Source organism: Stegostoma tigrinum, chromosome 4, assembly GCF_030684315.1.
Source record: "Stegostoma tigrinum isolate sSteTig4 chromosome 4, sSteTig4.hap1, whole genome shotgun sequence".
NCBI classification, from domain to species: domain Eukaryota; kingdom Metazoa; phylum Chordata; class Chondrichthyes; order Orectolobiformes; family Stegostomatidae; genus Stegostoma; species Stegostoma tigrinum.
The window spans coordinates 81689554-81713527 of NC_081357.1; the positions used below are offsets into that span (position 1 = coordinate 81689554).

The window sequence follows — 23974 nt, forward strand, 5'->3', positions numbered from 1 at the left end:
AACTGCAGGAAGTACTACACCTGACCACCACACCACCACCCTCACCTCCATCCCAGGCCCCAAGATGACTTTCCATATCAAGCAGATGTTCACCTGTACATCCGCCAATCTGGTATACTGCATCCGCTGTACATGGTGCGGTTTCCTCTACATTGGGGAAACCAAGCGGTGGCTTGGGGACCACTTTTTGCAGAAAACCTACGCTCAGTTCACAGTAAACAACTGCACCTCCCAGTCGCAGACCCTTTCAAGTCTCCCTCCCGTTCCTCAGATGACATGTCCGTCCTGGGCCTCCTGCCATAATGATGCCACAGGTTACAGGAACAACAACTCGTATTCTCTTGGGAACCCTGCAGCCCAATGGCATCAATGTGGATTTCACCAGCTTCAAAATCTCCCTTCCCCCGACTGCATCCCCAAACTAGCCCAGCTCGTCCCAGCCTGCCTAACCTGTTCTTCTTCTCACCTATCCCCTCCTCCCACCTCAAGCCACACGTCCACTTCCTACCTACTAACCTCATCCCACCTCCTTGACCTGTCCGTCCTCCCCGGACTGACCTGTCCCCTCCCAACCTCCCCACCCATACTCTCCTCTCCACCCATCTTCTCCTCTATCCATCTTCAGTCTGCCTCCCCCTCTCTCCCTGTTTATTTCAGAATCCTCTCCCCATTCCGCTTTCTGTTGAAGGGTCTAGGCACGAAATGTCAGCTTTTGTGCTCCTAAGATGCTGCTTGGCCTGTGGTTTTCTTTTCTGTATACTGAGGTTTGGAACTCTCCATTTGTCAATCACTCTACTTTAACATCCAGAAACAGACGTTGATTGTTGTTTTCTTCTTCCCTTGTGAATTTAATATCTGTGTATACGTGTTGATGAGGTGGTGGATCTCTTCTAATTTCTGGCGTTTAATAATGACGAACGCGTCATCTACGTGCCGGATCCACAGTTTCGGTTGAATGCTGGGGAAGGTTGTGGGTTGTAGTCTTTGCATGACTGCTTCTGCGGTGAGTCCTGAAATAGATGACTCTGTTGGTGTACCATTGAGCTGTTTGTATATTTGACCATTGAAGACAAAGTGTGTAGTATGGCGAGGTCTAGTAATTTAAGTATGTGTCTTTGCTGATGGCGTTGCTGGTCTGCGTTGCTGTTTCTTCTAGTAATGTGGCCGCAGCTTCTTTGGCTAGTGGGATGTCAATTGGTGTGAATAAAGCTGTGATGTCAAAGGATACCATAATCTCATCATCGCTGATGTTTATGTTCTTGAAGGTATCGAGGAATTTTGGGTTTAGTGGATAGAATGGGGTGATCCGTCGACTAGGTGTTTCAATCTCTGTTGTAGGTCCTTGACCAGTTTGTGTGACCGTGTAACTGGTAGGGAAACAATGGGTCTGAGAGAAATGTGTGGTTTATGTATTTTAGGCAGTCTGCAGAAGCGAGGGGTCTTCGTGCCTTCTGGTTTCATTCTCAAGAAACCTGTCTTGATTATCTGTTCTGCATTCATTCGTCGCTTCAGTATCTGGGTGATCCTATTACCTAGCTGCAATGTTGGGCCTATCGCCAACTATTGGTAAGTAATTGTATCTGCAAGGAATATCTGTGCTTTTGTAACAGAGTCTGGTTTGCTCATAATGATGGTCATGCACCCTTTGTCTGTGGTAGGATTATGATGTTCTTGTCTTTCTTGAGTTAATCTCATGCGTCTCTCTGTGCTGTGTTCAGGTTGTCCCCTTTGTTCCTTCTGTGTAGTGGGAGGTTTATAGTTTGTCGGTGGCTTGTTGTGTTTCATCCGTGAGTTTGTTGTCTTTTCATGTATTCTCCAGAGTGGCCATGGAGTCTGTCCTGTTCGTATGTTTGTGGTTATAGTTCAGTCCATGTAATAGGACAGCTTTCTCAGTTTCTGTGATTTGTCTGTTAGATACGTTTCTTATCCATGCATCTGGTTTGTTCAGTTCTTGTCTTTGTGGTGGATCTTCATCCACAGATGCCAACAAAACAGACAACACCGGGAGGACTCAGTATGACCAAACACACTGGCCGCACTGCCCTACATCAAGAACATATTGGAACTGGTGCCTAAGACTCCTAAGACCACTAGGAATCATGGTGGCCCACAAGCCCACAGCCACTCTATGGCAAATGAATGTGGTTTACAAAATACCATGCAACAACTGCCACAAACATTACATTGGACAGACAGGAAGGAAACTAACCATCAGAATACATGAATATCAGCTAGCAGCAAAACAGCATGACACACTCTCCTTAATATCAGTACATTCAGACAATGAAGGCCATCAATTTAACTGGAACAAAATAACCATAGTAGTACAAGCCAAACATAGACATGCACGGCAATACCTGGAGGCATGGTTCTCCACCCATGTTTCAATCACAAACATATAGATTTGGACCCCACATACAAACCCATACAGATCAAAACCGGAAATGGCAGGACTCACCATAACAGATGGGACAGTATAAATTCCAAGCGGTGTAGAATAACATTGCTTCATTGGAGGCTCCACTGATGATGTCACCTGGCATGATGATGAAATGTCTCAACAAAAACAAGCAGCTCAGCGAGCAAGTCAACAACTTCATCCACAACCCAAGCTATGCGGCAGCATGGTGGCTCAGTGGTTAGCACGGCTACCTCACAGCACCAAGGACCCAGGTTCAATTCCACCCTCAGGCAACTGTCTGTGTGGAGTTTGCACATTCTCCCTGAATCTGCATGGATGTCAGGTTTGGCGGATTGCCCGTAGTGTTCAGGGATGTGTAGATTATGTGGGTTATAGGGGGATGGTCTGGGTGGGATGTTTTAAGGTCAGTGTGGACTTGTTGGGCCAGAGGGCCTGTTTCCACATTGTAGGGATTCTATGACCCTACAGATCTTTTCCAAAACATCGTGCCCTTAGTTTATATAATCCCTTTATCTTTGCCTATTTGTCCAAACCTGTTATAATCATATTCACTTCTATCAGATTTTTCCTCCTTTGCTCTAAGGAAAGCAAGCCAGCTTTTCGAATCAAATCTTGTGGCTAAAATTCTTTAATCCCTTTAACTGGTCTTCTAATGACTTCTTCAAATTACCAAGAACCTTTTTAAAGTGTGGGCAACTAATCTGGATACAATGCTCTCACGGTTCAGAAGATTTATTTTAAAAAACCTTAATAATTAATAAGTTGTCAATGAGACTTCAATCCCTTTCCAGCTCAATCCTGTGGGCATCACAAGCTAGGCCAACATTTATTGTCTGTTTCTAATTGCTATGTTCCTAAAGGGATGGTAAAATGCAGCCCATTGCTAGTAAACATTCCCACCAACAATGTCGGGCTGAGCAATTAACTGGATTTAACCTTACATTCCTGTTCAAGAATGGAACATGAGCAATTCAACACTCACCTGTCACCACTCTGATGTGGAAGGAGAATTTCCATTCTGCCTTTCTTCAAATAATGGAAGAAGCATCTCATCCCGACATCTGGCCTTTCTAATTTGAACATTGCTAACTTGTTTAGTGCAAGCCCCCTGTAATTTCATTCTATCCTGTATCACTGCTGCCTCCCCCTCTATTGATACATCAGAATCATTCTCTTCTCAAGTAAAATGTTGTAGTGTTCTCATTTAGTATCTCAGCCATGCCCTCAGTCTCCACATAACACTCTTTACCTTGTTCCCACCCTTTCCCATAATTGCCCTTTTACTATTTATAGATATTTTATAAGTAACCTGTTCAGAGATGTAATTACACATGTGTGGAACAGGTGGTACTTGAACCTGGGCCTTCTGGCTGAGAGGTAAGGGACACTATAACTGTACCACAAGAGCCTCTTCTTTTACTATTTATACACTTACTAAAAGCTACTTAATTAGGTTACCCAATCATCTAATCTCATGTGCTCTCTTTACTCCAGTTCTGGACCTTCTCCATGCTTTCCATCTAGGACAGGGATAATGAAGAAAAGAAACTAAAGTTGACGTGAAAAGTAAATTTTATTAAACATGTTTACGTAACATGAGTCTGAAGTTCATTTAAAAGCACAGGGGACTGTTCAGACAACTGCTGCAGTTAGGAAAGTACTTTCCAATCAGCTGCTTTTGGCCACAATAAAGGGACTGGAACCTTGTGAATCCGTGGTTTAATTCCTCCTGCTCAGCAGGTCAGGCAGTAATCAAACTTAAAGATCCTGTAGGACAATAGATTAATTCAACAGCTGGCCAATTTAAATAAGACAATTCACTCTGTGCAGGCAGAACACCTAGAAGTCAATTGTCTGTGTATACACGATGCTTCTAACGTATGTAAAAGCCCCACATGTAAGAAGTTACACAAAATCAACAGTGTTCTTTTCCTGTTCTACATCAGCAGTTAATCTCCAGAGGGTACAAAAAATGTTTTCAATTCACATTCATCACCAGACCTGAGCCTAGTTCATATCAGCAAAAATGTTGTTAACATAAATTAATGGCTTTGATTTCTTAATTATTTCTTTACATTAATAACAAGCAAGCTGTACAAGTACATGCAACATACAAGCTGGTCTATGTGGAACTAACACATATTAATTAACATCTGTGTTGTTCTTCCCCCTACAAAACATGCATGCACCAACTGAACAGTTCCAGAATCATGCTGTTTCACATCAGTGATCTAAAAATCAAAATGGCCTGTGACAGCAGGAGGCAGGGGAGGAGGAGAAAGAAATTAGAATCACTACCTGCATTGACATCAATACACACGGGTTTTCAGGCCAATGGTATTTAAGGAAAAAAATGATTCTTTTTAAAAAAAAGCAAATTGAAAGTTTGCTTTTCTTTCAAAAAAAAATACATCTTACTGTAAAAAAACAAGCACTGTGCTTGCAGTAATTTTGAAATAATGTAAACGAAAGTCAGTTTTAAAAACACCATGTGAGCAGGAAATATCAACTGTAATTTCCAGCGATCATCAAACAACTTGCATCATGCTCTGGGGCAAATCAGAGTGCCATGTGACACATGTAAAAGAAAAATCCCAGGTACAGCTCAAACAGTTTATCCATTATTGGTAAATGCTCTGGGAAGTCAAATTTACAATTTTATACAGAAGTTATCTCAATGGTTTGCAATTGTAGGAAAAGAATTGCATTACATGGAACATCTTAGTGCCACGATCTCTGCAGAGTATCAAGACTGAAGCTACTTTGAACAGTCCCAAGCCTTACTGCAGGTTCAAACTTCTTTTCATGCAAGACATCAGAAAACATGAAAAATAGTAATTCGTAATGCAAATGAGTCTGTTTTACAAAACCCCAAAAAAATGGCAAATTGTGTGGCAAATGGGAAATAACACTTGAGAGCTTTACCTTGAAGATATGATGGGCACTGCTTAAATATGAACTTCAACATTTTTGAGGTTTTTTTTTCTGTATCTAACACACAATAAGTTTGGTAGTGTTGAAGCACTGGCATCTTCTGCACTAAAGTCTGTAGCTGTTGAACACCATTTGGTGAGGCTCTCAAAGATACCTGTTACCATTTAATAGAAGGTCTCTGTCAGAATCAGGTTGGGGTAGGGTGTACAGTGGGGGGACGACATTTGCAGAAGTTTAGCTAGATTCCATTACCACAGACAGCAGGTGGAAGAAATGTGTGCAGAGAATCAAAATGTAATATCTGTAAGGTAGCAGTGTTTATAGTTTCTACAGAACCGTGAATAAACAACTCAATTTTTTTCTGAGTCTGATACTTCTCCAGTTTGTTGTTACATACTCAAAATATCGAACTTTTTTAAAGTCAGATCTCTGATCTCATTCATTTAGGCTGTAATACAAACTCTGGGTCACTGATCTATCAGTTTCCAGTTAGCATTTAATGTAGTGCGTGTTTGCCAATTCATGCCAGCATACATACATAAATACATACACATATATCTATGTACTTTGTTTTAGGATTTATGAAGCCCTATTATTTTTTTGAACCAGTACTAGTGATAAAACAAGTGTGATTGTCTGGCTCCAGCAGTGATTTTGATCATACTTGTGGCTAGCTTCAGCTTTCTTGATCTCCCAGTAGTATATTATGACCTTATACAGGGAGGTCCAGTTGAACTCTCAAGGGACGATTGGGAAGCTCTGCGAGTAAGGGGAGTCAAGGTGGGCTCCACCAATGAAGATGTTGGAAACAGTTTGTACCAGCCAATCACCATGCTGGATAGATCAAGCTCTTCCAGTAGAATCTGTACCACTCCCATAAAACATTTGTGGTCCATTCTGCCATAATCTCCCCAGACTATCACCTGTAAAACAGGGAGAGACAAGTCAGGAGGTTCTAACATGTACTGTGCATGTACTCGAGTAATTGTGATACAGCAAAGCCAGTGATTCGTGTAACAAGATGGCCTTTAAACAGTTTAATTTAGTGTTTGTGATCATTGAGTGGTTACCACCAATGCAATTTTGGACTGAAGATAAAGCATGGTCCAGAAGCAGTTTTAAAGAAGTCTTTCTCTTATACAACCCATTCCAATTACAAACACTGCAGGGATATCCCATGAAACTGAAAAACAAGAATGAAAAATAAAGAGGGGAGCAAAGGATAAAATAGGAAACTACAGGCCAGTCAGTCTAACATCAGTGGTGGGGAAATTACTGGAAGCAATTCTGATTGGCAGAATTAATCTGCATTTGGAAGGGCAGGGATTATTCAAGAATAGCCAGTATAGTTTTGTTAAAGAGAGGTCACAACCAATTTTTCAAAGCAGTGATCAGCAATCAGGTATAACTGAGAGCAATGCTTTCTGATATAATCTACTTGGACTTCAGCAAGTATTTTGACAAGGTCCCGTGTCGGTGACTGATAATAAAGGTAACAGTCAAAGGGATACAAGGAAGTTCGGCAATTTGGATCCACAATTGGCTTAAAAGGCAGGAAGCAGAGGGTGATGGTTGAGGGATGCTTTTCAAATGTCTCAGGGGTCCCACTGGGGTCAGTGCTGGGATCCTTGTTATTTATGATATATATAAATGATTTAGAATTGAATGATTGAGCAGCAATTTTGCCGGTGATACAAAAATTAGTGGCATGGTAAGTAGTGAAGAGGATAGCCTTAGATTACAAGAGAATAGACACGGGCTGATCACCGGCCAATGGAATGCAATCCAGATAAATTTGAGGTGATGCAGTTGGACAGGATAAACAAAGCAAAGGAATACATGATGAACAGTAGGGTTCTAAGAAACACTGAGAATCAGAGATATTTTGGTGTGCACGTACTTCGATCCCTTAATTAATCGGGACACGTGAATAAAATGGCATATGGGGACAGTTGCTTTTATTAGCTGAAACATAGAGTTTCAGAGCAGGGAGATTATTTTGAAATTGTATAAAATCTTACTTATGCCACAGCTAGAATACTGTGTGGAGTTCTGGAATCCATATTTTAGGAGGATGTGATAGCACTGGAGAGGGTGCAGTGGAGTTTACCAAGATATTTCCTGAGCGGTAGAGTTCTTTACCTTAACGCAGGAGGGATTGAGAGGGGACCTAATTGAGATGCATGAAATTATGAGAGAAATAGATAGGGTAGACAGAAAGAAAGTTTTCCCCTTGATGGAGGGAATTAATGTCTGGAGATCAGAGATTTAAGATAAGGACGGAAGTTTAGAGGGGGTGTGAGGAAGAGCTTTTCACCCAGAAGGTGGTGACAATCTGGAACAATGCCTATAAGGGTGGTAGAGTGAGAAACCTTCACAACATTTAAGAAATATCTAGTTGTGCACCTGCATTGCCAAGGCATATTATGCCAAAAGATAGCAAATGGGATTAGAATAGTTTGATGCTAATCTGAGTAGATAGTAAGGTGCTGGCTCAAAGGGCCGAATGGTCTGCTCCCGCACCTATCGTCTATTGTCTATTGTCTATTGCCTAAGGTCTTTTCTGTGCTCAAAGATCATAGAATCCCTACAGTGCAGAAACAGGCTATTTGGCCCAACGAGTCTACACTGCCCCTCTGAACAGCATCCAACCCACACCCATTCCCCTAATTTCCTATGTCTAAACCCACCTAATCTAAACATCCTGGGCTCTATGAGCAATTTAGCATGGCCAATCCATCTACCCTGCACATCTTTGGACTGTGGGAAGAAACCCATGCAAACATAGGGAGATTGTGCAAGCTTTACGCAAACAGTTGCCTGAAGCTGGAATCAAAACCAGGAACTTGGTGCTGTGAGGTAGCACTGATAACCACTCAGCCATCATGCTGTAGGCCTCCATTGACACAATCACTCTATGATATTTCAGTTAAACTTCTGACTTTGATTACTTTGTGCAGTATGAGAATTATCTGTAGATTTGAGACTTATTGCAGAAATTGAGCAGAATATGGCAGGGAGTGCAGCTTTGCTGGAAGTAATATTAAACCAAAACTCAGAGACCTGTTCCAGTAAAACCTAAACACAAAATTGTTTGCTTATTTCCCTTTCTGTCAGGCAGTTTTGTATTCTAGCTGCTTTTTATACCCTCAAAACCACTGTGCACACCTCTTAAATAGTTCTTTCTTATTGTGAAAAGAACTTTGATGTGCCCTCACGGATAAATGCAATATGATAGTTTCTTAAGACCTCAGCAATGAATTCCATACATAATCTAAATGATAAGAGGTGCACCAAAATTTAAGCAATGTACCCAATTGTGAGTTTCATCTTATGTTGGCATATTTTTACAAGAGGTTTGCTACTGCAGTCAGCAATAGTGATTGGTCAATTGCTCCACAACACTATGCCATCAAAGGGCAGCAAGGTGGCTCAGTGGTTAGCACTACTGCCTCAAACCCCAGGGACCCAGGTTTGATTCCACCCTCAGGTGACTGTCTGTGTGGAGTTTACACATTCTCCCCATATCTGCTTGGGTTTTCTCACACAGTGCAAAGATGTGCACGCTAGGTGGATTGGCCATGCTAAATTGCCCATAGTGTTCAGGGATTTGTGGGTTATAGGGGGATGGGACTGGGTGGGATGTTCTGAGGGTCAGTGCGGGCTTGTTGTGCCGTAGGGCCTATTCCCACAGTGTAGGGATTCTATGATTTAATGTTGTGAAACTTGAATGATTTCATCAAATCCCACACCCCATGAATGGATTTGTAAGATACTGAGGTTGCTCTTTAAGCCATGTTTTCAACAAGATCTACCTCGCTATGGAGAAATGATCGATGATCTGTTAAATACAACAGATTTCTCAATCACACAGATCCTTATAGTGTTTGAAACCATCCCAAAGGGTTCTTTCTGATCACAAATCCAACATAGTGTAGGATCAAGCAAAACTCCCCAACATCTGACATACTGGGCAAGACTTTTCCAATATCTAAAATAGTGGGTAAAACCCTGGACTGGATTTGCAGTGAACCCGAGAATAGCAAAGACATAACATGGAAGTTTCAATTGTAACAGGTACATTTAAGAGTGTTAAAGGAGGTGGCTATTAGACATAATGGATACATTGGCAGTTGATGTTCAAAATTTTATAGATTCTGGAAAGGTTCCTGCTGACTGGAAAGTAGCAGGTGTAATCTCATTGTGTTTGCGAAGAGAGGGAGTAGGAGAATGGAAAATAATAGACTTGTTTGGCGAATAGTGCATTGGATGATTATTTAGATAGTAAAAGTGTGCAACAATATGAGGAAAAAGTGGGAGATTGGCACTACTTCATGATGCTTGTTTGAACAGCTGATGCAGGGACAACATGTTAAATGGTTTCCTTCTGTTGTAAAAATTCTGTGATTCTCTTAGCTTGATGTCAGTAATAGGAAAAATGTTGTGTTATCTTACAAAGAATGTGATAACTGGAAGTTTAGAAAATAATGGCAAAAATTGGGTAAGAGTCAGAATAAATTAATGCAAGCCTTTGGGGCTCTTTGAGGATGTTACTAATAGACTACATAAAAAGTATGTGATAAATTTGAATTATCAAATCACTTTTGATAGGATTCCACACAGAAGGTTAATAACAACATTGGTGTGCTTGGGATTGGAGGTAAAGTACTGGTATGAATTGAGAAGTGGTTAACATACAGAAAGCAGAGATGGGATAAAATCATTATTCACAATCACAGTAACTGACTTGGATGTGGGGATCAATTATGATATGTATAAATTTGCTGACAACACAAAAATGGAGGGAATCTGTGTTGTGAGGACACAGGATGCTTCAAGAGCACTTAGGGCAGTTTCATGAGTGGATCAGATGCTGGCAGGTGAAATACAATGTGAACAAGTGTAAAGTTATCCTCTTAGGCAGAGAAGACAGAATATTTCTGAAAAGTGGACAGGTCAGTACTTATTGGTGTATAAAATGACCTGGTTTCTCTGTCCATGAATCATTGAAAGTTAGCATGCATAATCTATAAGGAGGGTAATAGTACATCGGCTCTCATTTCAAGAGGATCTGGGTTTAGGAGTAAAGATGTCTTGCTGCAGTGGTAGGGAATCTGTTGAAGGAGAGTTTTGATCACCTGTTCTAAGGAAGGATATACTTGCTATAAAGGGAGTGCAATGATTCATCCCAGAGATGGCAGAATTGTCTAATTGGGTAATTAGGATTGAGGAACATGAGACTGGATTCCCTAGAATGACATTGTTGCTCAGTGTTTTAGCACTGTTGCCTCACAGCACCAGGGACTCACATTTGATTCCAGCACTGGGTGACCGTCTGTGTCGAACTCATATGTTTTTCCAAAGGAACTGTGGATGCTGTAAATCAGGAACAAAAACAAAGTTGCTGGTAAAGCTCAGCAATTCGGACATCATCTGTGGAGGAGAAAACAGTGTTAACGTTTTGGGTCACTGGACCCGAAACACTAACTCTGTTTTCTCTTCCACAGATGATGTCCGAACTGCTGAGCTTCTCCAGCAAACTTGTTTTTGTATGTTTTTCCTGTGTCTGTGTGTGTTTATGTTGGGTGCTCCAGTTTCCTCCCACAGTCCAAAGATGTGCAGGTTAGATGAATTGCCATGCTAAATTGCCCTGTAGTGCCCAGTGATATGTCGATGGATTAGGCATGGTAAAATGCAGGGTTATGGCGATAAGGGTGGACTTTGCACTTTGGAGAGTCAGTGCAGACACATGGTCCAAAAGATTTTATGAGTGTAGCAGAACACATTGAAATCTAATTGGAATTTACAATTTCTAATAGGGCATTACAGGGTAGTTTCCATTGGTTGGTGACATTAGAACCAGGGGACATTACCTCAAGATAAGGGGTAAGTCATTTAAAACTCTGACGAGGAAAATTTTTTTCACTCAGATGGTGGTGAATCTTTGGAGTTACCTATTCCAGAGGACTGTAGTAGCTCAATCAATGAGTGTGATTAAATCAAGAAATTGATAGATTGCAGGAGACTATTGATCTCAAGGTATATGAAGATTCTTGGGGAAAGTGGCAGTTAAATGATCAGCCATAATCGAATTGAATGGTGGATCAGTTTTAATGGGCTGAATTGTCCGCACCTGAATTGATGTAACCTAAACAACTAATATTCCAGTGTTCCTCCTGAGGTTTTGCAGCCTCACAGTTTACATTCCCCCCCCGCCCCAGCATTGCACTGGTTCTTTGTTGCCAGGTTGTCTTTGTTGGTTTAAAAAAAGGTGCCAACTTGTAGCTCAGTGGTAGCGTCTCTATCCCTGGACTGACAGTCGCAGGTATAAGTCCCACCTACTCCAGAGGTGTGTAATAATATCGGTGAACAGACTGATTAGAAAAATAGGTTAACTTTTTTTTAAATAGGCCCAGGCTGAAGAAAGAAAAAGAAAAAAAAAATCCAGTTTGGGATCATTCCATTATTCGGGAAGCTCTTGTGGTGCAATAGTAGAATCTCTACACCTGGACCAGAAAGCCTGGGTTTAAGTCCCACCTGCTCCAGAGATGTGGAAAACTGTCTATGGGCAGGTTCATTAAAAAAATCAGTTAAATAAAAATGGTACAGTCTGAAATTCAAAGACTTGAGGCAACTCCAGCAGAATTGCTAATGGGGAGAAGACTCTGCACCCTGTTTCTTATTCAAAGTTTCTTATTCATCTCACTGTAGTCAGTCTTCAGTATTGTTCTTGAAGTAACTCCACCAATAACATCTCATCACCATGTCACTCTTTATTTATACATGGAGAGTTCTTGACACTGATTCAGCTCCCTCAGAGTCAGTTCTCAAAGTGAACAGGTTATTTGTATTATCTATCAGCCAGGGTTCCCTGATTAGACCAGGTTAACAGCCCCAATAAGGGAACTCATATACTATGAGGTCCACGTGGTTGACATTGTTACAATCACTATATCACTCCCACTCTGAGTCCGAGGACATAGGCCAGTTCTTTTTTTCTTGTAGCTCCTGCTGGGGCATTTCAGCACTGGGTCAGGTTCCTCCAACACTGTCTCTGGTACAAGCCATATATAATACACAGTAGCTTGCCTCTTGCGGCTGGAGAATCTCGGAAGAAATTTATTTTCCTCTTCAGACAGCAAAGGCATCGAGGTGGTGGCATCCACTGTGTCCACATCAGATTCCAAGAGATCTTCAGCATTTGATGGAAAGGAAGAACCCATGAATTCCAGAATAGTTGAAAATGCTCTCAAAGAGCTGAGTATATTTTGCTCCCACACCGTTTATGAGTTGGCAACTTTCATATGTGTCCATGTACTTGTTGTGGGCCATTGCACCTACCTAAACTTTAAACTTTATAATCACCGGGCTTTCCTTCGCATTGACCATGCGTCTTATCCAAGGCCAACCCTTGTTTCCTACACCAACTTTGTCTCCCAAAGTAAACTGTCCCTCTCACTTAGCTGAGTCTTGTGGCCGGCCTTGGCATTCCAAATACCTTTTCACACTACACCCCTACCCCCACCAACCCCAGGTCCAGGAAGATCAGGTTTACCCAGGTGCAGAGTCTTCTCCCCATTAGCAACTCTGCTGGAGTTATCCCTGCAATTGCATGAGGGGTTGTCCTATAATTAAACAAGAACCTGGCTAGTTTGGTATCTACTGAAGCTGTAGGCTGTTTCTTTAAGACTGCCTTCAAAGTTTGGTCTGGCATTCAACTTTAGGAAATATCCAAATTTCCTACTGATAACCAATGGTCCATTATTTGTGACTAAAAGATGCATACACGTTTTCTATCACATCCCCTTGTTTGACAAATGAACTCTAACGCATGTCCAGCCATTTTGAATTGGCATCCTCAAAATGATGAAGGACATTGAGCCCATAGTTGATGTACACTGAATCCAAAGTTTACCATGAATGTGGGGAAGCTCCTTATGGTATTTTTTGCCTTTGTTGGCACTCTGGGCATTACCCCACCAATACAGCTATGTCTACATCCAATCCTGGCCACCAGACATAACTCTTGCTAGCATCTTCATTTTGGAAACCCCGGAGTTCAGCCAGCAATCTGGCAGCAACCTTTATTTGGGACAATCATTCTTGCCGACTTCAATTGTGGTCTGGTCTCTCCAAGTCTAAAAAGCTTTCAATTCTGGTTGCAATGGCCTTTTGGTTTCCACCATCATTACCAGCTGTTTCAGTTTCAGTCGCAGTTCCAAATATGTTACTGTCACCTGTGACTGGAAGTGTGTCCAGAAAACTTACAACCATACTTGACTCTTCCACTGACAGTATCACCAGAGGATCCACATTTGCTGCTTGACCTCCCGGATGCTGTTCCAGCGTGTGCACTTAAGTATTAGAGCACCAACCCCCAACACACTGAATTTGGTCTGAAGTATTGGGCAGCATTGCCTTGTCCTCTTTAAGTAGAGTCAGCTCTGAGGAAGGGTCACCAGACCCGAAGTGTTAATTCTGTTTTTTGCCTTCACAGATGCTGCCAGACCTGCTGGGCTTTTCCAGCAACTCTGTTTTTGTTCCTCTTTAAGTAGGCCTAGCAGGAGTTTGTGGTTTGTTTTTATGACAAATTTACATCCATAAAAGTATTGGTGGAACTTACTGACTCCAAATATGATCACCATACTTTCCTTCTCTACCTGGGGGTATTTACGGTCTGCATTAGTCAAAGTCCTGGAAGCACATGCTATTGGGCAGTTCTCTTTCTTGGATCACCTACCCTGATGCCGTACGAGAAGGCATTGCATGTCAATATTAGATCTCGCTTAGGATCATAGTATCTAAGCACCTCAGTAGATGATAGGTGTTTCTTCACTTCCCTGAAAGCTATGGCTTGGAAACGCAACCAGTTTCAAAGTCGGCCCATTTTTAAAAGTTGATGCAAAGGTGCTAGGATAGAGGCCAGGTTACATATGCACTTTTGTAATAATTCACCAGCCCAAGAATAATCCAAAGTTCCACTGCAGATGTCAGAGCTGGGCGCCTTTGATCACTCTCACTTTATGTTCCAACGGGTGTAACCCAGTCTCGTCAACTCTGTTGCGCAAGTTGGTGACATGAGGTGTCTGGAACACACATTTTTTTTCCTTCTCAGGCATATGCCTGCCTGGAAGAAATTTTTAAGGACAATGTTCAAGATCTATAAGTGTTCCTTATTGGTCTTTCTTGTTATTAGCACGTCATGCAGACAAATGGCAAACTGAGGCAGACCTTGGAAAATGTTTTCCATTGCCAGCTGAAAAATTGCACAAACTGATGGTACCCCAAATAGCATTTGTCTATATTGCTACAAACCCTTATGGGTTTTAATTGTAGAACACATCCGGTAAGCCTCATTTAACTGCAGTTGCAATTATGCATGTCCTATGTCCAGCCTCGTGAAGGACAGCACCTCCTTGCCAGCTTTTCATATAAATCTTCTTTGCGAGTGATTGGGTATTTATCCAGCTGCTGAAAGTGGTTTGCCATTTGTTCAGAATTCCCAAAAAGGCAAACCAACACGTCGTGTGTCACAATCAGTATGCCGTGTCCTGCCTAATTCTGGACTGGTTTGATGTTTCTTTCGCTTCCCAGCCTTCTGATTTCTGACTATACTTTTACCCATAAGGCAAATGGCACTGGGTGGGCCTTGCAGAATTGTGAAATTGATTCCTGGTCAACATGCAAGGTGGCCTTGGCTCCCTTGATAAGTCCCTAGACCTTCCTGAAAAACTTCAGGGTACTTGATTAGGACTTCACTTAGGCTACCGTTTTATGATCTGAAAATACTGAGTCAATCTAGGTGAATCTTCCTTGAGTAATTTTGCCCCATCACGCTTGGGCCCAAGCCTTTTACTACAATCAGTGGTAACTGAACCTGCTGCTTCTCATAAGAGACCAGGACCAAAGTTAATCTGTAAAGACTTCCTGGTATAGTTCCTCAGTCTAGCTGAAGTCTTGTGCAATCCTAAGGGTTGGAGTCGAGGACTAATTTTTGTAAAGACTGGTTCTGTGATTACTGTAACAGCCACCTAGGTATCGACCTCCATTAGAACCAGGTGGCCAGTTAATCAGATTTTACTTTGATTGGTTTTGATTTTTATGTTACTAAGCAATTTAACAATTCCAAACCAGATGTAGGTGGACTTGACAGAGTGTACATTCTCCTGGATACTGATCTATGAGTTCTCCTACTCCAATTAGATCCAGTGGGACTCTACTGTTATCTCAAGTCCCCATACCAGTGGCAACTACAATGGCTTGCTGGCCAAGATCCTGAAGAAAATTTTAACCATTTGGTTGGGGCTTGGGTTTGTTTTGGTGTTTTGCTGAGAGTTGACCTTGAGTCCCTCTGTCCTGAGTGAGGCTATTGCATACACTCAAGTGGTGTTCCTCAACCTCATCTGGACCAGCAAGGGTGTCCAATTCCATCAGAATACCCTGCAATTCATATGCTACATGCCCAATTTTCCAATTATAAAGCCAGTGGTAGTGCCTGTTTGAAATGCAGCTGGGCTTTAGCTAGTAAGTGCTTTTGTATGGTTACATCATTATTCCGCGTGCCAAATGGTCTGTTGGGATCTCATTAATGGTTAAATCAAAGTCACATGCCTCTGTCAGTCTTCATAACCTAGTCAAAAATCCCAATACGGATTCCTCTGGTTATCAAATTGCCAAATTATAAGCATCTCAGAATTATAAGAGGCAATATAATAAGATTGTAATATTCCTGAACTAAATCTGCTGGTGCCTCAGGGAAAGTTAGGCTCCCAAAAACCAAAGAAAGTTGCAGATCCACAAGCTGTCAGAAGAATTGCTTATTGCTTTTCATTTGCCCCAAAAAATGCATTAATTCCACACACTGGGCTCAGACTTCAACAGCAAGATCAAACAAGTCAAGTTCCAAAATAACGGAATGATGCCAGAAAAGCATACACCAACTCAAAAACTAGAAAGAATTTCTTCAGGAGCATGGTTTTCTCTCATTGACACTGAAATAATTCCACAGGCCAGTATCCCTTCACAAAGTCGCCCTTTATTTACATGTGGAAAGTCTTCGACACTGATCCAGTTCCCTCAGCCAGCTCCCAGAGTGAACAGGGTGCTTGACACTCCTTTTCTTATTAATCAGCCAGGTGTTCCTGACTGGATCAGATTAACAGCACCAGTCAGGGAGCTCATATTCTATGAGGTCCACTGGCTGACATTGTTATAATCACTACAGTTCCAAAGAAAGTATTTCAGATAAACATCATATTGAGATGAAAATGTTCATATTAACCTCAATGTTGGCAGAAATAAAGGAGTGGCCACCACCCAAACCCATTTTATTGAATAATACTGACCTGTAGCACTTTACCCTGTGGGCTTTCTTCAAACAGTAATGACTGTTGGTAGAGTGGATCGAGTGTTTTTCGTGCAATTTTTGTCTTCTTTTTGGCTATGCACACGCCGTTCTCCAACAGGTATACTTTGACATACGGAGCTGCAAAAAAGTTGAAATTAAAATACATTCCCATTTAAAAATAATATTCCTCCTATCATTGGGTAGGTACTAACAGTCATCGAGTCATAGAGATGTACAGCACAGAAACAGACCCTTCGGCCTATCTCATCCATGCCAACCAGATATCTTAAACTAATTTACACCCATTTGTCAGCATTTGGCCCATATCCCTCTGAACTATTCCTATTCATAAACTCATCCAGATGCCTTTTAAATGTTGTAACTGTACTAACCTCCACCACTTCTTCTGGAAGCTCATTCTAAATATGTACCACCCATGTACATCATGTGTGAAAAAGTCACTCCTTATCATGACGAGACATGTGTAACACCTAGTCAAGAGGAAGAAGGAAGCTTTCTTAAGGTTGAGGATGCAAGGATCGGGTAGGGCTCTAGAGCTCTACAGGGTAGCCAGGAAGGAACTGAAGAGTGGACTTCGAAGAGATAGAAGGGGGTGTGAGAAAACCTTGGTGCGTAGAATCAAGAAAAATCCCAAGGCTTTCTATACTTACGCGAGGAACAAGAGGATGGCCAGAGAGAGGGTAGGGCCAATCAGGGATAGTGGAGAGAACTTGTCCGCAGAGTCAGAAGAGGTAGGGGAGGTCCTTAATGAATACTTCGCTTCAGTATTCACTTGTGAAAGGGACCTTGACCTTTGTGAGGACAGCATGAAACAGGCAGATATGCTTGAAAAGGTTGCTGTTAGGAAGGAGGATGTGCTAGAAATTTTGAAAAACATGAAGGATAGATAAGTCCCCTAGGCCAGATGGGATATACCCACGGTTATTTTAGGAAGCAAGGGAAGAGATTGCTGCCCCTTTGGCAATGATCTTTGCGTCCTCACTGTACACTGGAGTAGTACCAGAAGACTGGAGGGTGGCAAATGTCATTTCCTTATTCAAGAAAGGGAATAGGGATAATCCTGGAAATTACAGACCAGTCAGTCCTACTTCTGTGGTGGGCAAAGTATTGGAGAGGATTCTGAGATATAGTATTTATGATTATTTGGGAAAGCACAGTTTGATTAGAAATAGTCAGCATGGCTTTATGAGGGGCAGGTCAGGCCTCACAAGCCTAATTGAATTCTTTGAGGATGTGGCAAAAAAAATCAATGGAGATAGAGCAGTAAATATGATGTTTCTAGATTTTAGCAAGGCATTTGATCAGCTTTCCCATGGTAGGCTCATTCAGAAAGTAAGGAGGCATGGGATTCAGGGAAATTTGGCTGTCCAGATATAAAACTAGCTTCCAATAGAAGACAGAGGGTAGTAGTAGAGGGAAAGTATTCAGTCTGGAGCTCGGTGACCAGTGGTGTTCCACAGGGATCTGTAGAGGGATCTCTGCTCTTTGTGATCTTCATAAATGACTTGGACGAGAAAGTGGGTTAGTAAGTTTGCCAATGATACGAAAGTTGGTAGAGTTGTGGACAGTGTGGAGGGCTGTTGTAGATTGCAACGGGACATTGACAGGATACAGAGATGGGCAAAGAATTGGCAGATGGAATTCAACCCGGAAAAGTGTGAAGTGAAGCATTTTGGACGATTGAATTTGAATGCAGAATATGGGGTTAATGGCAGGATTATTGGCAGCGTGGAGCAACAGAGGGAACTTGGGGCCCACATCCATAGATTCCTCAAAGTTGCTACCCAAGTTGATTGGGTTATAAAGAAGGCGTATGGTGTGTTGGCTTTCATTGGCAGGGGAATTGAGTTTAAGAACCATGAGGTTATGCTGCAGCTCTGTAAAATTCTGGTTAGACCACACTTGGAGTATTGTGTTCAGTTCTGGTCACCTCATTATGGGAAAGATGTGGAAGCTTTAGAGAGGGTGCAGAGGAGATTTACCAGGATGCTGCCTGGACTGGAAGGCGGGTCTTATGAGGAAAGGTTGGGGGAGCTAGGGGTTTTTTCATTGGAGCATAGAACATAGAACATTACAGCACAGTACAGGCCCTTCGGCCCTCAATGTTGTGCCGACCTGTCATACCAATCTAAAGCCCATCTAACCATGTATGTCCATATGCTTGTCCAATGATGACTTAAATGTACTTAAAGTCGGTGAATCTACTACCGCTGCAGGCAAAGCGTTCCATTCCCTTACTACTCTCTGAGTAAAGAAACTACCTCTGACTTCTGTCCTATATCTTTCACCCCTCAATTTAAAGCTATGCCCCCTCGTGCTCGCCGTAAAGAAGAATGAGAAGTGACTTGATAGAGGTGTACAAGATGATGAGAGGCGTAGACAGAATGGATAGTCATAGACATTTTCCAAGGGTGGAAAAGGCTATTACGATGGTGCATAATTTTAAGGTGATTGGAAGAAGGGATAGAAGAGATGTCAGAGGTAAGCTCTGTACACAGAGTGGTGGGCATGTGGAAAGCTCTGCCAGCAGTGGTAGTGGAGTCAGATACTTTAGAGACTTTTAAGCGACTCCTGGATAGGCACTTTGGGTGTGCAGAGTAGATTGATCTTAGTAGGTTAATAGGTCGGCACAACATCATGGGCCAAAGTGCCTGTACTGTGCTCTACTGTTCTATGTTCTACGTTCTAAGATATATGTCCCTTTTAAATCCTTCCCTTCTCACCTTGAACCTATGCCTTCTAGTTTTGGACTCCCCCACCCCGGGGTAACGATCTTGTCTATTTACCCTATCCACGCCCCTGATGGTTTCAAACACCTCTTATAACGTCATCAGATAGTTTCTGATGCTGCAGGGAAAATAGCCCTAGCCTATTCAGCCTCTGCCTATAGCTCAAATTCTCCAACTCTGACAACATCCATGTAAATCTTTTCTGAACCCTTTTAAGTTTCCAAGCATCCTTCCTGTAATAGGGAGACCAGAATTGCGCACAGTATTCCAGAAGTGATCTAACCAATGTCCTGAACACCGCAACATGACCTCCCAACTCCTATACTCAATGCACGGACCAATAAAGGCAAGCATATCAAACAACTTCTTCTCTATCCTATCTTCCTGCAACTCCACTTTTAAGGAACTATGAAATTGTACTCCAAGGTCTCTTTGTTCAGAAATTCTCCCCAGGACCTTACCGTTAAGTGTTTAAGTCCTGCCCCACTTTGTCTTTCCAAAATGTAGCACGGCACGTTTATCTAAATTAAACTCCATCTGCCACTACTTGGCCCATTGGTCCATCTGATCAAGGTCCCGTTGTACTCTGAGGTAATCTTCTTCACGGCCCACTACACCTCCAAATTTGGTGTCATGTGCAAATTTACTAACTATACCTCCTATGTTCATGTTCAAATCATCTCAACAAATGACAAAAAACAGTGGACCCAGCACTTATCCATGTGGTACACCATAAATCACAGACCTCCAGACCGTTAACAACCGTCCTCCACCACCATCTGTCTTCTACCTTTGAGACAGTTCTGTATCCAAATGGCTAGTTCTCCTTGCATTCCAGGTGGCGTAACCTTGCTAAACCACACTATCACGAGGAACCTTGTCGAACACCTTACTGAAATACATTTAGATCATGTCCACCGCTCTGCCATCATGAATCCTCTTTGTTACTTCAAAAAAACTCAATCAAGTTAGTGAGAGATGATTTCTCATGCAAAAAGTCACGCTGGCTATCCCTAATCAGTCCTTCCCTTTCCAAATACATGTAAATCCTGTCCTTCGGAATTCCCTTCAGCAACTTGCTCACCTGTTTATAGTTCCTTTGCCTATCCTTACTACCCTTCTTTTTAAATAGTAGCATCATGTTAGCCAACCTCCAGTCTTCTGGTTCCTCACCTTGGCGATCGACGATACAAATATCTCAACACGGAGTCCAGCAATCTCTTCTTCACTTCCACAGATTTCTAGGGTATGCCAGATCAGATCCCAGGGACTTCATGGAATCATAGAATCCCTTCAGTGTGGGGGCAGGCCATTTGGCCCATCGAGTCCACACTGACCCTCTGAAGAGCATCCCACCCAGACCCATACCTGATCCAATCACTGCATTTCCCATCCTAAACACTATAGGCAATTTAGAATAGTTGATCTACCTAACCTGCACACTTTTGGAATGTGGAAGGAAACCTGAGTACCCAGAAGAAACCCGCACAGACGCAAGGAGAACATGAAAACACCACACTGACAATCATAGAGCATAGAACATAGAACAGTATAGGCCCTTCAGCCCACAATGTTGTGCCGATCTATTATCCTATTCTGAGATCAAAATACCCAGCATACCCTATATTTTACTATCATCCATGTGCCTATCCAAGCGTCGCTTGAATGGCCCTCCTGTATCTGACTCCACTACCAACAGTGGCAGCTATTCCACACACCCACCACTCTCTGCGTAACAACCTACCTCTAACATCTTCCCTATCCCTTCCTCCAATCAACTTAAAATTATGCCCTCTTATAATAGTCTTTTCTGCCTTGGGAAAAAGTCTCTGGGTATCCATTCTATCTATGCCTCTCATCATCTTGTACACCTTTATCAAGTCACCTCTCATCGTTCTTCAATTCAATGAGAAAAGCCCTACCTCCCTCAGCTTTTTGTCATGAGACGAGCTCTCCAGTCCAGGCAGCATCCTGGTAAATCTCCTCTGCACTGTCTCTAAAGCTAATGTGGTGACCAGAACTAAATGCAATATTCCAAGTGTGGTCTAACCAGGGTTTAATACAGCTGCACCATAACCTCATGGCTTGTAAACTCAATTTCTGTGCCAATGAATACCAGAACACCATATACCTTACTTACAACCCTAATCAACTTGGGTAACAACTTTGAGGGATCTATAGATGTTAACCCCAAGATCCCACTGTTGCTCCACACTGCCAAGAATCCTGCTATTAACCCTATATTCTGTATTCAAATTCGACCTTCCAAAATGAATCACTTCACACTTGTCAGGGTTGAATTCCATCTGCCACTTCTTTGCCCAGCTCTACATCCTGTCAATGTCCTATCAACTTGTGGACATTCACCCCAAGTTCCTCCTCTCCCTCCACTTGTCTCAGTATCCAGTCATTCAATGTATATTCCCCAGCCTTGTTAAATTTAGGATTTATTGCCCAGCTCTAGTTGCCCTTGACAAGATGGTGGTGAACTGCCTCCTTGAATCACTGCATGTTTTGTAGGTAGTCAAAAAATGTCATTAAGGAGGTAGGTCCAGGACTTTGACCTATGGACATTGAAGGAACAGTGACCTATTTACCAAGTTGGGATATGATGTAGAAGTGTGGGTGTTGAACTCGGGTGGGCAAAGTTGGAAGTCACACAGCACCAGATTATAATCCAACAGGTTTGTTTGAAGTCTCAAGCTTTCTGAGCACTGCTCCCTTGTCATGTGGAGTACTTCACAGTACTTTGCTTGATGAAGAAGCAGTGCTCTGAAAGCTTGTGATTTCAAATAAACCTGTTGGACTATAGCCTGGTATCATGTACCAAGTCAGGATAGTCAGTGGTCTACAGGAGAACTTGCAGGTAGTGGTGTTTCCATATATCTGCTGCTCTTGTCCTTCTAGTATTTGAGGCTCTGAGTTTGAAAGCTGCTGTCTTGGGTGAATTTCTGCAGTACATCTTATGGCTGCTGTTGTATGTCAGTGGCGGATGGAATCGAGGTTTAATTATGGTGGAATACCAATGAAGGAGACTACTTTATCATGGATGATATTCTTGTAGGTTGTTGGAGCTGCGCTCTGTGGTGATTGTAACAAGGTCAGCCAGCTGAAGCTCATAGAATATGTGTTTCCTGATTGGGACTGGTTGTGTTCCCTGATTGGGACTGGTCATTTGGTCCAATCAGGGAGCCCTGGCTGACAGATAAAAACAGAAGCATCTGACATCCTGCTCACTCTGAAGGAGCTGGATCACTGTCAAGAACTCTCTATTGTAAATAAAGGGTGACTTAGTGATGAGATACTGGCCTGAGTGGAATTATTTCACAGGTAAAGAGGTGCTTTTTGCATGTTATTTTTGGCTCATAGATTGTAATGTCATTTTAACAGGATAAACTGAAGCCCAGGATAAGGAGCCCAGCACAAAAATGAAGAGTGGCATCAATAGAAACCTGTAAGTTCATTTAGAATCATTCTGTCAGAGTCATACAGCATGGAAGCTGACCTGCAATAGGGTTCCCAAGCAGACTAGTCACACTTGCTTGCCTTTGGCCTCTAATCCTCCCAAATCTTTCCCATTTGTGTATTTATCCAAGTGGCTTTTAAATGTTGCAACTGTACCTACATCCACCACTGCTTTTGGCAGTTCATTTCACACAGAACGATTCTCTATGTAAAAAAGGTTGCCCCTCATTCTTTTTAAAATTTTCTCCTCTCACTTTAACAATATGCCCTAAGTTTTGAACTCATCCACCCTTGGGAAAAGACCCTTGCTATTCACCTTATCTATGCCTCTCATGATTTTATAAACCTTGATAAGAATGCACCTCAATTTACTATGCTGCAGTGATAAAGTTCCCAGCCTATCCAATTTATTTTATAACTCAACCCTGCACTTCTGGCAACATCCTGGTAAGTCTTTTCTGAACCCCCTCAAATTTAATATTATCCTTCCAACAGCAGGGTGACTAGAACTGCATACAGTACTTCAGACTAGCTATACCAACTTCTGTATAACCTCAATATGACATCCCAACTTCTATTCTCAAAAGGTCTGAGCAATGAAGGCAAGCATGCTGAATGCCTTCTTAACTGCACTGTATACCTGTGATGCAAATTTCAAAGAATTATGTACCTGAACTCATAGATTGCTCTGTTCTACAACATGACACAGGATCTTAACATGATTTGTTGGTAATAGCTGCTAAATTCACTATGATAAGTAATGTTCAGATTAAAGGGAAATAGGAAATATATTTTACACATTAACTAAAAGAGCACTAGGAAGTTAAAAACAAATTAAGAAATAAGTGAGGGGAATAGAGATGCAGGGCCAGTGTTGTCTGTGTGACAATGCTGTCACTTTAAAAAGGGTATTTTGTCCTGGGTTTTTTGAAGAGAAGTTGTGAAGACACAAGTGCCACAGTGGTGAGGAATCTGGCCTAAGTCAAAAATGTAAGAGGCTTTTAGGACTTTTTAAAACAGGTGTGACAATGGAAGGGGAGTGGCTAGTTCTCCTGG

General features: G+C 42.1%; 1 protein-coding gene across 6 annotated transcripts in view; it reads right to left on the reverse strand.

The window, feature by feature from the left end:
* Positions 1-3976: 3976 nt before the first annotated feature.
* Positions 3977-23974, reverse strand: part of LOC125452394 (regulating synaptic membrane exocytosis protein 1-like) — a 596477-nt gene continuing 576479 nt past the window's right edge. For all 6 annotated transcript variants that reach the window (XM_059645492.1, XM_059645491.1, XM_059645490.1 and 3 more), the window contains 2 exons: positions 16702-16841; positions 3977-6279 (listed from right to left, as the gene is read on the reverse strand). In XM_059645492.1, coding sequence (XP_059501475.1) covers positions 6061-6279; positions 16702-16841 — 359 coding nt within the window. In that variant the 3' untranslated portion in view covers positions 3977-6060. The remainder of the gene's footprint in view (positions 6280-16701; positions 16842-23974) is intronic.